The sequence below is a fragment of the Sesamum indicum genome, linkage group LG1 (assembly GCF_026168435.1).
Source record: "Sesamum indicum cultivar Baizhima isolate 11 linkage group LG1, ASM2616843v1, whole genome shotgun sequence".
In the NCBI taxonomy this organism is placed as follows: Eukaryota; Viridiplantae; Streptophyta; class Magnoliopsida; order Lamiales; family Pedaliaceae; genus Sesamum; species Sesamum indicum.
This window is the reverse complement of record NC_142657.1, coordinates 14146715-14162172: the sequence shown is the minus strand read 5'-3', so window position 1 is coordinate 14162172 and position 15458 is coordinate 14146715. Positions and strand designations below refer to the sequence as shown.

Sequence of the window (15458 nt, the reverse complement as noted above, 5' to 3'; positions counted from 1 at the left end):
GTTAAATAATTTCCAAGTACTTCATCTAAATCAATAATTTAATTGAGTGGTTAAAATCATATTGTGTATCTATATTTTATAATAGATATTTATGTTGCATGATTTAAATTAAGGCTTGAGAAAATTATTAAAAGCGCAAGTACAAACCTAAAAACGCGTAAAAAGTAGTAACAATTATTTCCGTAATGACGATAATAAATCAAGAGAGATTTGAATTAAATTCCGTGAGCTGGATTAGGAATAGACATAGCCTCTCAGTCACTAACCGTTCACAAGTTGCAACTTGCAACACAGCCAACAAGTTGGTAGAGTTTGTTGCTGAAATGAAATGCTCATGAATGAATGAACTCATATAAGACGCTGTCGTTCGGCTGTTGAGGTTGTAATAATCCAATTTAGCACCTGTGATTTTGTGACACGTGTGAAAGCAGCGGCCTAGTTCTATCTGCATTCTTGTAAACCGGGTCTAGGGTTATAAATTGAAATAAAAAGCGTTAATAGAACAAAATGCGATGAATGGGAAATGAAAAAAACATGATACGATATTGTAGATGTAGGAAAAAAGTGCATATAACTCTAAGCGCTTTTCATGGACAGTTTTGCATACAGACAAAGTTTATGGTACCCACAGGCCATAGCCACCTTCTGAACAGTGTTTGCGTTTCCGACTTGTGGACTTGATTCAACTTAAGAATTTAAGTCCACCACGATTTCAATTCATCATGTCTTTATCAATATTTATCAGCTACCTCTTGCTTGATTTTCTTTTTTCTTCTTTAATCATCTTTTTAAATCAAAAGTATTATTTAAATTATGTTTCTAAAAGAAGTAGTGCCAAAAACTTGAATAAAGTCTTTCAAAGTGATTTTGGGAGATTGCTATTTTAAGGAATAGGATACGTCTTGATTATACGAAAAGCAATCCTACAAAACAAATCACCATCCGAACTACATTAAGAAGGCTTGTACTATAGTCATTCGATGCTTAAGTCGTGTAGGTTATAAAAAAATGATAATGAAGGTCGTAAGAAAATTAGAATAGCAAAAATTGTACCTAAAGTATGAGGTGAATCTTTACATATATATTAGGATTTATAATGTATTAAGGCCGAATCATAAGGATCTTGAATTAAGAAAAATGATTTAGAGCTTGTTTGAAAATCAGAAGGATTTTTTAGGAAAGTCATAAGATTTCTCCACATCGGACGCGGATCAACTTTTTTAGTTATAAAGATTCATAATTTTTAAAAAATGACTTGAATATGATATATTCCCAATAACTCAAAAAAATTAAGTTGACTATGTGTAGTGTTATCGTGCAATATATATTTGTATATAAATTTTAAAATATTCTCAATAATATCGTTTCATTTACAATATGTATAAAGTCATTCGACTAATCTAAAATCTTTCAAGATTTAAATCAGCAATTTGATTAGAAACAATAGTAACAAAATATAATTGTTGAATATAATAAATGATATAAAATTTAACAAAAAATAGAAAATGAGGTAAAAGCAAAGAAGGATGATAATGATGAATATGATGTTGTGATGTTCTTGATTATGGGATCCAAATGGTGCTATTTCTGAATAATTAATTTAATAGAGGTAACATGATGATATCTTCAAATTAATGGGCTGCATAATGAACTGCGTACCCATTTTACATAGCAAAGTTGGACAAGATGCCTTTATTTTATTATAGAGATGTCTGTGAAAATATGGACAAGATCATGTTCACTTGATTTCTGCTACTGCTCTCAATAATTTAATACCCATGGATGGAAGATGATCATCATTTTAAGTATTTCTACATAAGTATTTAATTTGACGCAGCATACATGTACGAAATACGTACGTATTCCCATGTGGGCCACTCTACTTAACTCCCAAAATACATACATACATGTTTAATTAATCCATTAATTGGAAATCGGTTCCACGAGGACAGATTAGAGTGTAGCTGGAGCGCACATTGTTAGAAAAGTCGTGGAATCATATTTTCCTTTTGAAATCCCATCCCAAAGCAATTAATTTGCAATCTAATTTTTTAACATGTCGAATCTACCCACACTGTCAATCGCTTTCATCTCGTAAACACAAAGGGATCTTTGCATACGAAAAGGAGAGAATTTTAGTTGGTGGCTCTTTGAATTTATTCAACTCATGAAAATTCCAAGGCTATTTATCCACGACAATTGTATTTTTTTTTTTGTCTCGTAAATTAATTTATGTACAATTTTAATTCCGTTGCCTATAGAATTATGAAAAAAAGTTCTATAATTTAAAAAAATTACCACACTGAGCCATCATATCAATTTTTATTAGAAAATTGATGAAAAAAATTACGTGCAAATCATACGACAACATCACGTAGTCTATTTGGGGTTTTTTCATTAATTTTCTAACAAAAGTTGGAAGTGACACTTTTTAAATAATATTTACATTCATTCAACCTACCAACTTTGATTACAAAACTGATGAAAAAAATTATGCGCAAATTAAGTAGTTATTTTCTTGTATAAAAAAAGGTAACGCCATGTAATTTATTTTTAATTTTTTCATCAATTTTCTAATAAAAGTTGGAAGAAAGATTAGAAATAATTCTTTTTACAAATAGAGAAATTGTTTTGGAAAATCTTATCAAAGAAAGAAATTAAAATTATAGTGAACTTGAATTATGGGAAGAAAGATGCAAGTTTCCGGAATTGAGGTGTTATTTATGAGGAAGGCAGATAAGGTTGGAGGTGTTGTCAACTTCAAGGAAGACTCAGCGCACAGTCATAAAACACATGCTGTCATTGTCAACCTCTCTTCTTTCAAGGCCGATGGATGGACTCCATATTTTAATGGAATTATTCCCGTTTTAAAATTTAGTGTAATTATATAAGTTACAAGCGAGGTTTGTTTTTATATAATAAATAAATTATTTTATTAATTAAAATTAACTAAATTTAGTAATATTAATAAAAAAATATGAATAAAATAGATATTTACCGTTAATTAACTTATTCCTAATTCGTTGTAGGTCAAACAATTTTTTCCAAACTAAAAAGAGTGAAAATATACCTCCTCACATGCGTAATGCTTGAAAACGTATGAGGGTCATTGATCGTAAAAAAAATTATTTGACTTTTAATAAATCAATTGAAAGTAAATTTTATTTTTTTGTTAATATCAACAAATGTAGTGAATTTGACTAATAGAGAGATTTATTTATTAGACGAAAGCAAATATCAAAAGTGTTAAATGTAATTTTTCACACTATAAAAAATTTATATATAATTACTTCAAACCTCATATTGAGCGTACTTATCATACTTTAATATATATTGGTCCATTCCAAAATTTTACCACCACCACATAGTTTTGTATGGACTTATTTAATACTGTAAAATCAAACTTTATTTTAAATAGGATAAATATATATAGAGTATTTGCAAGTAATTTGAAAAAAGTATTTGGTTTTGGTTTTCAACTTCTAAAAAGATATTTTTTAATGTTTGTCAAAGTAATTTCAACTTGTAAAAACTTTTACTCATCCGGTTAGATTGGATTAATCTATTTAAAATATTAAAAAAATATATATATTTTCTGAAATAATACTATAAATATGAGGTAATAGTATATTAAAAAAAGTAAATTTCTTTATAAATTTATATATACATATTTTAGGGGTTAAAATATTCAAAATTTTAAAATATGTGTTATATATGTATATTGAAATGTTTATAAATTATTTATATCATTCGTTTAATTTATAAAAATATTAAGTTTATGTATTCTATGTAAATATAAATAAAATATACATATTTTTTTTTTTTATATATATACAAATATATTTTATAAAGTAAGACTAGAGAGCCGCTCTAAAACTCGTTAAGACTTTAAAATTTGTCCAAACCAAAGTGCATTTGAATATGAATTTAACCCCAACCTATTATCATTCCTAGTGAAAGTTGTTATGTATGTTATGTTGTAATTAAGTAGAAGTTCATGTTTTCATCAGTTTCTCCAAAAATGAATAAAAAGAAAAGAAGAAAAATCATAAACATGTCGAATTATAGAAGTGTGACATCATCTCATTTTCAATGGGGTGTGGTTTGTCTTTCTTTAAAAGGAAGATGCGAGCTGAAAACAACAATAAAGACCCGAAATTTCATGCTCGTGAGCCCAAACAATACAAAGCTCTAATTCACTATTACAAGAAAAAATATGAGTTACAAAACTCCTTATACAATAGATATTACAGAAATTATAACAATGGATATTAACAATTATAATTACAGAAAATATCAACAATAAGAACAGAAAAAGAGATAAACAGCTCAGGGAGCCAAAAGAGGAGCGGGAAGGCCACAACCACTAAGGCTAGCAACCATACACACCGGTTGCTAACACCCAAATCTAGCGACAAAGTTTAGTCACACAGACACAATGCCAACCAAGAACAGTCTATAAAGGATCAAACTCGCCACAACGACTGATTCACAAAGAATCACTAAAATCACTCAAGTTTCCACTTGGTTCACGAAGAACCCCTTTCTAATCGTATTCAAGTCCTACTAATCTGAATAGCCACCGGATGTATTTATAGGAGCCAGGACACTTATGTAAGAGAGAGAGAAGAATTGGAGCAAAAAACCGAGAAGAGAGAGCGAGAGAGAGAAGATGGAATGATAGAGACGAGGAGACGGGTTATTATGGTTATGAATTCATCTGCGGAGGAGAGACATAAAATCAAAGAGGAGTCGAGTCGGGTAATGGGCCAGGTGGCTTGGAGTGGGCTGGATCGAGGGATGGGCCAAGACAGCATATTTGGGCGAGCCATCCATGGTGAGTGGTTTCAGATGCTGTGGGCTTGGGCCTACCAATCATGGGTCAAAAATTCCCAACAATTAGTAATAAATAAATAAAAATAATTATACTTCATTGTATAATTATACATAAATTTTCTATATTTTGAAAAATTACTTCTAATATTTTTAAGATTTATTTATGTCTATCAAATAAGGTCATCAGTTAGTTAAAGTTTACTAAATTTATTGACATTAACAAAAAAAAAAAAAAAAAATGGGACAAAATTTCATATTTACCCGATTGACTTATTATTGATTTATTATAGGTCAAATAAGTCTTTCTACGATCAAATTACTCTTATATATCTTGACACGCTAATGCATGTGAAAATGTATATTCTTACCTAGTTTAGTTAGAAAAAAAAATATTTGACTTGCAATAAGTAAATAATAAATCAATTAATGGTAAGTATCAACTTTAGGAGAAGGAAATGTACAAGAATTTTTATTTTATCATAACAGTAAATTTAATAATTTTAATAGCAATCATTATTTTATAAAATTTATTATTTGTAAGAACTAATGATAAAAAATTATGCACAGAAATTGTTACTAAATATTATTAACGACGCATATTTAGTGATGATTGTTGTCATTCACATAGATGTTTTACTAATAATTTATAATGATAGATTTATTCACAATTCTGACTAATAATAATATAGTAATAAAATCAAAATTATTATCACATAATATATATTTTTATTGACAACTTTAGAATTATCAAGCAATAGTTTATCATTAATATTAAATTTATTGTAGTGTCCGTCCACCTATTATTCATTTTGGAGACGATTTTCTCCGTTGGTTGGTTTGTCATCATTTCATCAAAGCTAGTAAATTTGCACGTGCAGCCATCTAAAATAGTTAAGTAACAGCTGGTGTAGAAATTCCGAAGAGCAAGACAGGACAGATCTACATAGAATTTTTTTGCAATTATCGCGTTTGACTAAATTCAATTAAATTATGAAATAAATTTAATAAATTTTAAATTATATATCAATCACATAATAAATATAATTATATACGATCAGATTACATGGAAATCACATCCGGTCCTCATCAGATTTTATGCACAATAATTTTACTTGCTGAAAAGGTCGCAATATGCCAATACCTACTCATTTGGACCACTAACCAATTTGAATAATTGAAGAACAATACTTAAACGAAAAGCAGCTATCAAAAAATTATATTCTGGGGGAACAAAAACACAGTTGCCGAATAGTTTCAATACCTTTGCAAAATCGTGTGGTCAGAAAATTGAGGTTCAAGTAGAAGGAGAATCAGCTGACTCATATGAAGCTCTTTTCTTGGCAAAATATTCTTCTGCACGGGCGATGTTCATGGCCACGGATGGCTTTACCCACTTCTTTCCACCCGGAAGAATGGTTAACGAACAACCTGCAGCCTTGAGCTTCTGTTTTGCTGATTCAGAGAAAGCACGGGCCTTGAAGTCGAGTTTTACTCTCAGTTCTCCGTTGTCTAAGATCTGAATAGAAGGATATACGAGAATTTATTACAAAATTTGACAATTTTCAAGTACAGAGTAGATGCCTTTTTCCAAATACATAATCTAGTGAATCCCATGTTAGAATGGTTTTGAAAATAATAGCTCTACTAAATATATTCTATTTGTGACAAAATCTAATGTTTCCTGGCTTTGTTTCCTGACTGTGAGCAAAATACGCGACGTCCTGTCAGCTCAACGCACTGGAGTATACCTTTGGAAAGAAAAAATCATAACAAAGATTTCAAAGGACTAGAGATCCGGTTAACGCAGTTCTATCCTCCTCGGCATTTTTTCATGTAACTTGTCATCAAAACATGCAAAAGCAGTAAGATGCCTAATAGAACACGTTGTGCCATGGTAATGCAGCTCACTGAATTGTAGAATTATTTGACATTTTCGCATCATATTGTTACCTTTAGAGGACGTCGTCCTGTCCCTTCCTGATGGGTTGATCAGACCTTTGATCTTCAAGGATTCCAATGGGACCTCTTCTCCCACTTTAAATCCTGCATCAGCTATATCTTTCAAGTTGATAGAGACATACTTTGGCAGTTCAAAACATGCATACCTGATTTACGGGAAAAGAATAAATATCAGCACAAACGCATTTGTGTGCTCGTCCTAGCATTTACTTGGTGAACATGCAAAGCACAACCGATATTAAAGGTTCACAAAGGTAAGACTAGTCAGTTGCTTCCCTTTGAAAGTCAGAAAAGCTTCAAAGGTAATATAGTTGAACTTTGAAGTTATTAAGGGAAACTAGTAACAAATGCATCATCACCTGCAAAGATTTTACAACTGCGAAGATATAGTCTCCATATAATAAACTTTGAACAAGTCATCATATAGCCATCTGATATAAGTACATATATTTGGTCAGCATTAGGAATTGCAAAATTAGACAAGGTTCAACTTATTGCAACCATAAATCAAAGGATGAAACATATGGTAAGTGATCAAATGAAATGAAGCACCTCCACTTCTATCAAAATATTAAATTGCATAAAGAATATTTATACGTTTGCTTTTGGAAGATGTGTTGGAATTGGTGCTGCTTCTTCAAGCTCCTCAACTTCTCTGGCTGCCATGATCATCTCTCAACGCACTGAACCTCAGATTGCTGCAAGTGTTGCTGGTGCTCGCATTGACGCAGATCTACTGGACCAAGGATAGAAGAAGTCGCACTACTAGAGCAAAAGCGTTTTTTACGTTTTTCTTTTGTTTTAGTTCCTATGTACAATTAGCGACTACGTCATTTATTCTCTCTGTGATTGGGTAGTTGCTGATTTGTTAGATTTTTGGCAGTAGTTTTTGTTATTTAAACCGGCCTTCGTCTTCTTCATTCTTTCTCTGTAAGAGAATTGCAACAAGGATGAAATCTATGGCAGAGCTTCGCCTCTCTTCCGATCAATTTTGCATCTTTTTTGTTCTGTTGGATTGCAATCTCGACATGGTATCAGAGCCTTCATCTTGAAGGTCTCTCGATACTTTTTTGTTTTTTTTTTTTATAATTTTCACAAATCACTGCAATTACGAACCTTGATCATGACGGATTCGCCAACATTGGAGGCAGATCAATATGAGAGGGAGGTTCTGTACCTCCATCCTTCTGATGATTCCAGCTTTGTGCTGGCTTCCTCACCAGCTTGGTTTTATTTGTGAATTAATAAAAGGACAAGTAGATAAACAGTGAAAGTGTTAGATACAGCATACAGGACCTTAAAATAAGATGATGAGTGGTAAAGGAGAGATGTCGTTGTGGATGGAGCGATGGAGGAGAGGGAGCTCACAGAAGCAGCCATGGCAGGTAAGATAAAGATGGATTTGACTTCGACTGCTCACTGTAAAATGTTTTACCATCCAACGGACAGAGGCCTGGGCTCCCCCCCTCTATTTTTTTTATTTTATTATTGTTATTATTATAAATTTTATGTTATTTTATTTTCTTTTAAGTTTAGCAACTTTTTTCCTTTTATTATTATTTTTTTCTATTCAAATTTCATGTACCAATTGAATTTTCTTGATTTAGAGGGCAGAAAACTCACCATATTCCATAGATAAATGTAATTTAATGTTGTAAGTTAGAGGCGCTGGTACTTTTGGTTCTATTTAGATTAAAATTTGTAATTTAGTCATGTAATATGGTATTTAGTGCTTTCCAATTAATTTGGTTGAAAATTTTCCGTCATCAACCATATCAACACCTAAATCAATGCTTTCGGTGAATTTGATGACATGATAATTCATTTATTTTTTAGAAAATGACTTGGTAAAAAGAAAATTACCACTTGATCATATGACAATTTTTTCAAGTTGTAATTTTCTTTTTACCAAGTCATTTCCCAAAAAATGCAAAAAATTTATGTTGGATTGTCATGTCATCAAATTCTTTGGAAGCCATATTTTCAATATTGACATACTGATGATGTGGAGTTTTTTTTATCAAATTAATCAGAAAGGACTAAATTATCTTAATTTTTACAGGATCAAATTGCAAATTATAGTTTGAATAAGACCAAAATTATCACTCGATGACTTAATAACTGGAACGACGTCATTTTTATATTAGTTTGCTCATTTTAGATTACAGCTAATTACTTCTTGGGCTTAAGCTCAATCCTACAGATTGAATCTTTAGGCCCATGAAGAAGACAAAGATGATCAAAATTTGGGCTATATACATAAACAAATTGAGGATCAGTGTGGCCCAAAAAAGACATTTACTATTTTAGTTATGGAGGCGTAGCCTTAGCAATAATCGGTGTCAATAAGTAAAGAAAAATGTTTGAACATCTTACTTATAGCTTTCCAAGTACTTACAACCCTTTGCCTCAAGAATGATTAACATATAATACAGGATGATAATTAATTATTAATATTTGCATCACAAGTACGTACGAGTTGTGTCCATGCAAGAAACAATATTATAAACTTCAATAGTCATTGTGGTAAAGGCCCGGCTGTCTGGTTGGGCTTCAATCTCTTTTTAGAGATTTTGAGTTCAAATTTTAATCGTCTATGTAAGATGGTGTATATGTGAGAAAAAAAGACTAAAAAACTTGAATAATCAGTTGTCTCATGTTTCTAAATCCAAAGCTAATTTCCCTGAAGGTTCAAATTTTAAATATAGAAGCTATAGCAAAGAAAATAATCTTGAATTATAATATATAAAAAGCAGGATATATATTTACATATATATGTATATAATACTCGACCCTACTTTCAATTCATTGATATCACTGATTTTCGGGCTGAACAAATGTGAAGTGGAACTTGCAGCTTTGTTTGTAATATTTACAAAACCTAAGGATGAAATACGCTTATGTGCATTTTCGGTTGTTCGTTTTAGTTTTAGTTTTTTTTAATTTTTTAGAACAGCATTTTGATCATATTGTTTTTAATTTTTATAATTTTAGTTTTTTTTTAATCAGAATTTACCCTTCTCATCGAAAAAAATGCATGTGCATCTTACGTTATACTTTAAAATTAGAGTTTTTGTTTCGATTGGTCAATTTTTGCCAATATTTTTATTTTTTAATGAGTTAGGAGGATTTTGGTTTTGTATCCATTTAATTTTCATAATTTCAGTTTCTTTTTTGTCAAAGTTCACCTTTTTCGTTGGTAGAGATGAATTTCGCCGAAACAAAATGGTTGAAATCATGGGAATTAAAAAAATGTAGAACCAAAATATTATATTAAAAAATTAAGGATAAAAATATCAAATAATTTAAATTACGGAATAAAAAATATATTTAATCCCGTGAAATAACTGATAGATTACTTAATAAGCTGCAGAGAACCAACTGACATAAATAACATTTCAGACATTAATTTAAAAGTATCAGTCTGAGGGAGGCCTCATTCGGGATCATGAGGACCACGTTTTCTTTTGATCACGTGTAGTCGCTAGTCCTAAGATGTAATTCTATATCTATTATTTATAGACATAAATGAAAAATTACCAAAAAAAGGATCAAGAACGTTGGTAGGCTTGATAGAGTAGCTTGGTGAAAGTAAACAAAATCAATTGCAGCCGGCATAAGTGCTGGGGTTCAAGTTCAACATACAACTTATGAAATTTAGTCATTAATTTTGAATTCATACCTTTAGCCTCACGTGGTTTAGTCTTAGATGTCAGATTAATGGTGAGATGCTATACGCTTTCAATAAGATCGGCAAAATATTCTTTTAATTCCATAAATTAAGGGTAGGATTTATTTTAGTACCATAATTATGAAATGTGACGCTTTTAGACTCATAAAATTCAAAATTATGTCTTTTTAGTCCTTGAAAAATGTGATTTTGAGACTTATCACAGTGTGCTTTAGTCCCAAACAACACCTTTTTAGTCATATAACCATAATGCACATAACTTTTTGAGACTATAAATGCGTGATTATAAGTTTTATAGGATTAAAAGCGACACCTACTATAATTGTGGTACCAAAACAAATCCTACCCTTATTTTATGGGATTAAAAGTACATTTCGCCTGATAAGATCAGACAACTTTACAACCAAAGAAGTTTGAAATTTAAATGTTTATTGAAAATTTTGTTTTTCTAATTATATATATATTTGGTTGAATATTAAGTACAAGTCTGCTTAAAAGATTAAATTATTAAAATAAGTATTCTATATTTAATACTTTTAACAGGAGAAATAATATTTTTGATTCTATAATTTAGGTTCATTTCACTTTTGATTTTATTGATACGTGGCTTTTAGTTTTATTTGTTGGAGAAAAAATTAGCTAATTTAGTTTAATGATGCAACTTCTCATTTTCCATTTGCCCTAAATCACAAACAAACCCTCAAAATCTCTCAAACATTGAAATGCAAACGCAACCAAGAATTAACAACAAAATTGAACAAAGGCTGGATTCCAACAAAGGAAGTGAAGATAGCAACATTTTTTTTTTTTTATGAGTTTGCGAAACTCCATGTTGAAGGCATGATTTTTATTTAGCTTGATTTACTTGTGTAAGATATAATTCTTTGTTTAGTTTCTATTTCATTTCAGACTACAACAATATGGGAGGGTGGGAATGAATTTTTGTGACGGAGGCAAAAAACCCTCTTTTTTTGACCTAATTTCCTTCGATCTTTGTTTCTTGGCCTCTATATTAGTTATATTTCCCTCAAACATACTATCGAGCTAGAAAAAGTGCCAATTTTTCATCTCAAATTTTTGTTTTGACGGCCACATGGGTCACACTGTTAAAAAACTAATGAAAAAATAAAAGAAGACTAAAAGTGCTAATTTTTATAAATTACGAAATTAATATTGTTAATCTCGCAACAAATGAGGCAAAAAAAATAAAACAAGCATATATAACTTATAGGACCAAAAATACTATTTTTCCCTTTTAACACATCTTATCACCTATAACATAATTCTTAACGTGGGTAAGAATTGCACAACTAGCTCCCTGACCTTTGGTATTATTTTAAATCCCCCATTATTGTTTGAAAATTGCAAAACCTTCTCAAATAAAAATAGTTATGTAGCCTCTAAATAGTGAGGTGAAAATACCCTTGTTGTTTTTTAGAAAAGTATTTTAAAAACTAGTTATATGGTCAATGCTAATTATATATATTACTTAACTTATTAATTTATAATCCATGTGGGATGGAGTATCACCATTGACTAATAAGAGAAGCTCTTTTTTATAAATGGATGGCACTGAAATAAACTCATTAAGCTCGAATGGCTCTGATAACATATTTAAAGACTAACTCTTTTAAATACTTAAAAGAAAAAGTGATTTATTAGTCAATTAATAATTGTTTAAAGATTTGGTCTGCACAAGATGAATAAGCGATCCAATCCAAAACTTAAGACAAAAAAGACTGATGTAACTAATAGAAACAACCTATGTACTGTATACCTATTTCAAAATATCTTCTGAATTTGAAGGATTACTATATTAACTCCTCTCCCTGAACTATAAATTGACTACTAAAAGAAGTTGTGTATTAATGTTTTCATATTTTTGTTGGAATTCAAAGTACTAAATTGATAGAAACACTTCAATGCTACAAAGGTACTACAACCCCACGAGGCCCTAGTCTTCTTGTGCATTATAACATATAATCTCCCCCATGCTCTTCTTTACATGAAAACCGATCACAACTGCACAGTCATGTGTAAAAGGCAAACCCTTTGTCTTGATTGCCCTTAAGGTTATATTTTGATGCTTATCTGCACCAATAAGATTCATATTTTAAGGTCTCTATTCCCCCTGAAAGGCTGAAAATAAATCCTTATATATATATATATGTGTGTGTGTCTGTGTGTGTGTTTACAATTTGTGTAAATATGTGTTTGTGTTTTTCTTAACATGCAGGCTAGTGGATGTAGGGCATTAAACCTAGCTAACATAGTGAGCCAAGAAAAATAAGGCCATGTCGCTCTCATCTCTCACAATCTAACAAAGCCTCTCTTCATCCTCTTCCTTTTTAAAGTCACGAGAGCCTCTGTCACTTTGGTGTTCTTTCAATTGTAGAGAGAGAGAGAGAAAGAGATGTCTCCAGAGGGGCTGGCAGAGAAACTGAGAGAGAACTTTCAAGCCTGGTTCCTTTTTCTTCAACATCACTCAACTAGCCTCTATTATTCAGTCCCAAACTGAAGTCTTATAATTTTCCAAGCTTTAGTTGATCTCTTCCATCTGAGAGATCGATTGATCGCCTTCAAACAAATTTCGTTTTTTCTTCTTTTTCTTTGAGTTGTTTTGCATCTGTCTTTCTCTGTCGGTTCCATGTATGTAGGCCTCAACCCCACAAACAATTAAACTCTCCCCCCACACCCAGCTCCTGCTTCTTATCTCTTCCTAATTCATCTCCTTGTTTTTATAAGTTCAAACTCTTTGACTACACCTCCCTAGCCGCCTGTTTTAACTTTTTCCTGTTTCTTGTTTCTTTCCAGGAGACCAGAGGAAAACCCATTAGACCTCAACAACTTACCCGAAGATTATACCAGGGATGGTAAACAGGTTTCCGAGGACAGCTCTTCATCTGCTGGTAAATTACTTTGTCCTCAGTGCTATTAACTTATTAATTGGGGTTTGTTATTACCCTTAAACCAAGAAAAAAAAAGAAAGAAAACTTCCCGCCATGATTATCAAGAGAATGAAAACTTCATGTTGGCTCTTCCCATTCAGACTCAAAGAACAGACATGTTTCACCCGAATAACACCCCACTAATTTTCACTCCCGGGATCTTCCAAGATTTTCCATTTTTGTTTATTTGTTTCTTGGCTTTTGGAGTATGAGAACGAAACCCTAGAAAGTAAAAATATTGACAAGACAGGAGGAAAAAAAATTGATTGAGATGGAATATTCATTGGCGATTAGGTAGCTGGGGGATGTTAGGGTTGTGGGTTTAGGTATAAGATTAGTCTCATCAAAGTTGCTTTAATTGGCATAGTTGCAGGCGGCCACAGGAAAAAGAAAAACGGCGCTAAGGAGGGAAAAGATGAGCCCGGGAAGGTCTATGAGTGCAGGTTTTGTTCCCTCAAGTTCTGCAAATCTCAAGCTCTTGGGGGACACATGAACCGCCACCGCCAAGGCATGCAATTTCTTTGCCATTTTTTCCTTCACATATAGAATAAAACAACTGCATGTTTCTTCTCTTCAAACAATGATGTAACATCACATGAATTTCAACAAAGTTCGTTATATGTAATAATGAATGGAGTTTATATTCTTCATTTTCGCTAATGATTTCTTCTTGTTTATATACATGAAGCACATATATATAGTCTTAGCCAATCTTGTTTTCGCGCATGCTAAGAAAATTAATATTGATTCAAGAACTATATATATATATATGTTTGATTCGAATATTTGTTTGTATTCGTCTGTTTCCCAGAGAGGGAGACAGAAACGCTGAACAAGGCTCGTCAACTGGTCTTCACTAACGATTTAGCTCCTGGTCACCTAGGTTATGTTTCAGGGTAAGACTGATACAATTAGTTTTTGTTTTGATCATCAGTTACATGCTTCTTTGAATTTATGAGTTTTGTATAGAGAAAATTAATCCTTCAGATAATCAGCAAAATGATGAGTTGTGTGTGCTACTTTTTTGGCAGCGGTCAGACTATTCCACACGGAGGTTATCATCAAGCAGGCAACATGGCCGGCGACTTCAGATCAATGTACCCTACAAGATTGTTTTCCACGTCTTCACCACTGATTCCCGCACCACCACCACCGCCACCACCACAGCCTCAGGCGGCATCATACATGTACGCTTCGCCACCACGTCTACTGTCTTTCGCCTCTCAGCATCCGGCAGCACCGCCGGTGAATGACTACTTTGTGGGGCATGTCCTCTCTAATTCCAATTCGAGCTATGGAGCAACCCAGCCAAGTGAAGGTAATCATTACACCTGCATCGGGGCGCCGGTGGGGCATGGATTCGGGAACACCGGCGGTGGCGGCGGTGGTGTTAGAGACGTGTCGCTGCAGAATCAAGAGGAGGGACTGAGCTGGGGCCGGAGGTAGATGGGGACAATATTGAAAACATTTGGATCCTTTATCGATCAATCAGTTTCAAGATGGATTCTATTAATTTGTTTGTGTTTTCTTTGTGTTGTTGTTTGGTGTTTTCTTGGAGAGTGAGAGTGTAAGTGTTAAATGCTGGCATGACACGGCGCTCTCACTGAAAGAGAAAGATACAGAATCCGAACAAACTGACAAATGTGGATTGCAAGAAGTGGAAATCATGGGTTTTTCATACAGGTTTGTCTGAGCTCTCACTTTCACGTCTGGGCTTGAACCAGGGATCTAAGGGTATGTGGGGTGGGCTTTTCTGTTTTTCAAAAACATTCAGAGTCGGTGCACAATAAGTAATTAATTCATGTACAAGAAGTAATAGATGAAATCTAATTCATTTCATCATAATTAGCTAATTAATTAATGCTTCTTCCCTTCTAATTACTTACAGCTGCTTCGCCTTCATCAATATGACCGTTTAATTAGTTCAATTTGATTTGAAGAGAGAAGCAATTATAGATGAAATACATGATTAAGACTAATGAAGATCATCCATAGAGATTTAATCAATTAATTGCCGTCTAAGT

The 15458-nt window shown here is 32.3% G+C and overlaps 1 protein-coding gene and 2 long non-coding RNA genes across 7 annotated transcripts; 2 read left to right on the top strand and 1 right to left on the bottom strand.

The window, feature by feature from the left end:
- Positions 1–4151: 4151 nt before the first annotated feature.
- Positions 4152–7833, bottom strand: LOC105162101 (uncharacterized). 2 transcript variants are annotated; one of them, XR_002286692.2, is made up of 3 exons: positions 6787–7265; positions 6098–6352; positions 4152–4868 (listed from the first exon to the last, which is right to left on the bottom strand). It is a non-coding gene; the product is annotated as an uncharacterized LOC105162101 (long non-coding RNA). The 2 variants fall into 2 exon arrangements; XR_016064476.1 differs by lacking the exon at positions 4152–4868 and adding an exon at positions 7393–7833 and having other exon boundaries at positions 5436–6352; positions 6787–6941.
- Positions 6961–8469, top strand: LOC110011679 (uncharacterized). The gene is made up of 2 exons (XR_016064477.1): positions 6961–7049; positions 7254–8469. It is a non-coding gene; the product is annotated as an uncharacterized LOC110011679 (long non-coding RNA).
- Positions 8470–12735: 4266 nt separating this feature from the next.
- Positions 12736–15114, top strand: LOC105160902 (zinc finger protein JAGGED). 4 transcript variants are annotated; one of them, XM_011078430.3, is made up of 5 exons: positions 12736–12949; positions 13301–13395; positions 13808–13942; positions 14246–14330; positions 14466–15114. In XM_011078430.3, exons 1-5 carry the CDS (start codon positions 12900–12902, stop codon positions 14878–14880), a joined length of 780 nt encoding a protein of 259 aa, XP_011076732.1. In that variant the 5' UTR covers positions 12736–12899; the 3' UTR covers positions 14881–15114. The 4 variants fall into 4 exon arrangements, with proteins under 4 accessions (XP_011076732.1, XP_011076725.1, XP_088734322.1 ...); XM_011078423.3 differs by having other exon boundaries at positions 12738–12949; positions 13802–13942; XM_088878196.1 differs by having other exon boundaries at positions 12739–13135.
- Positions 15115–15458: the final 344 nt, after the last annotated feature.

What these genes read in the sequence shown, in the direction of transcription:
- LOC105160902 (XM_011078423.3), top strand. Translation starts at nt 12,900, where the DNA reads ATGTCTCCAGAGGGGCTGGCAGAGAAACTGAGAGAGAACTTTCAAGCC. An exon ending in AGAGAGAACTTTCAAGCCTG is followed by an intron (nt 12,950 to 13,300) that starts GTTCCTTTTTCT and finishes GTTTCTTTCCAG; the next exon opens with GAGACCAGAGGAAAACCCAT. An exon ending in CATGAACCGCCACCGCCAAG is followed by an intron (nt 13,943 to 14,245) that starts GCATGCAATTTC and finishes TCTGTTTCCCAG; the next exon opens with AGAGGGAGACAGAAACGCTG.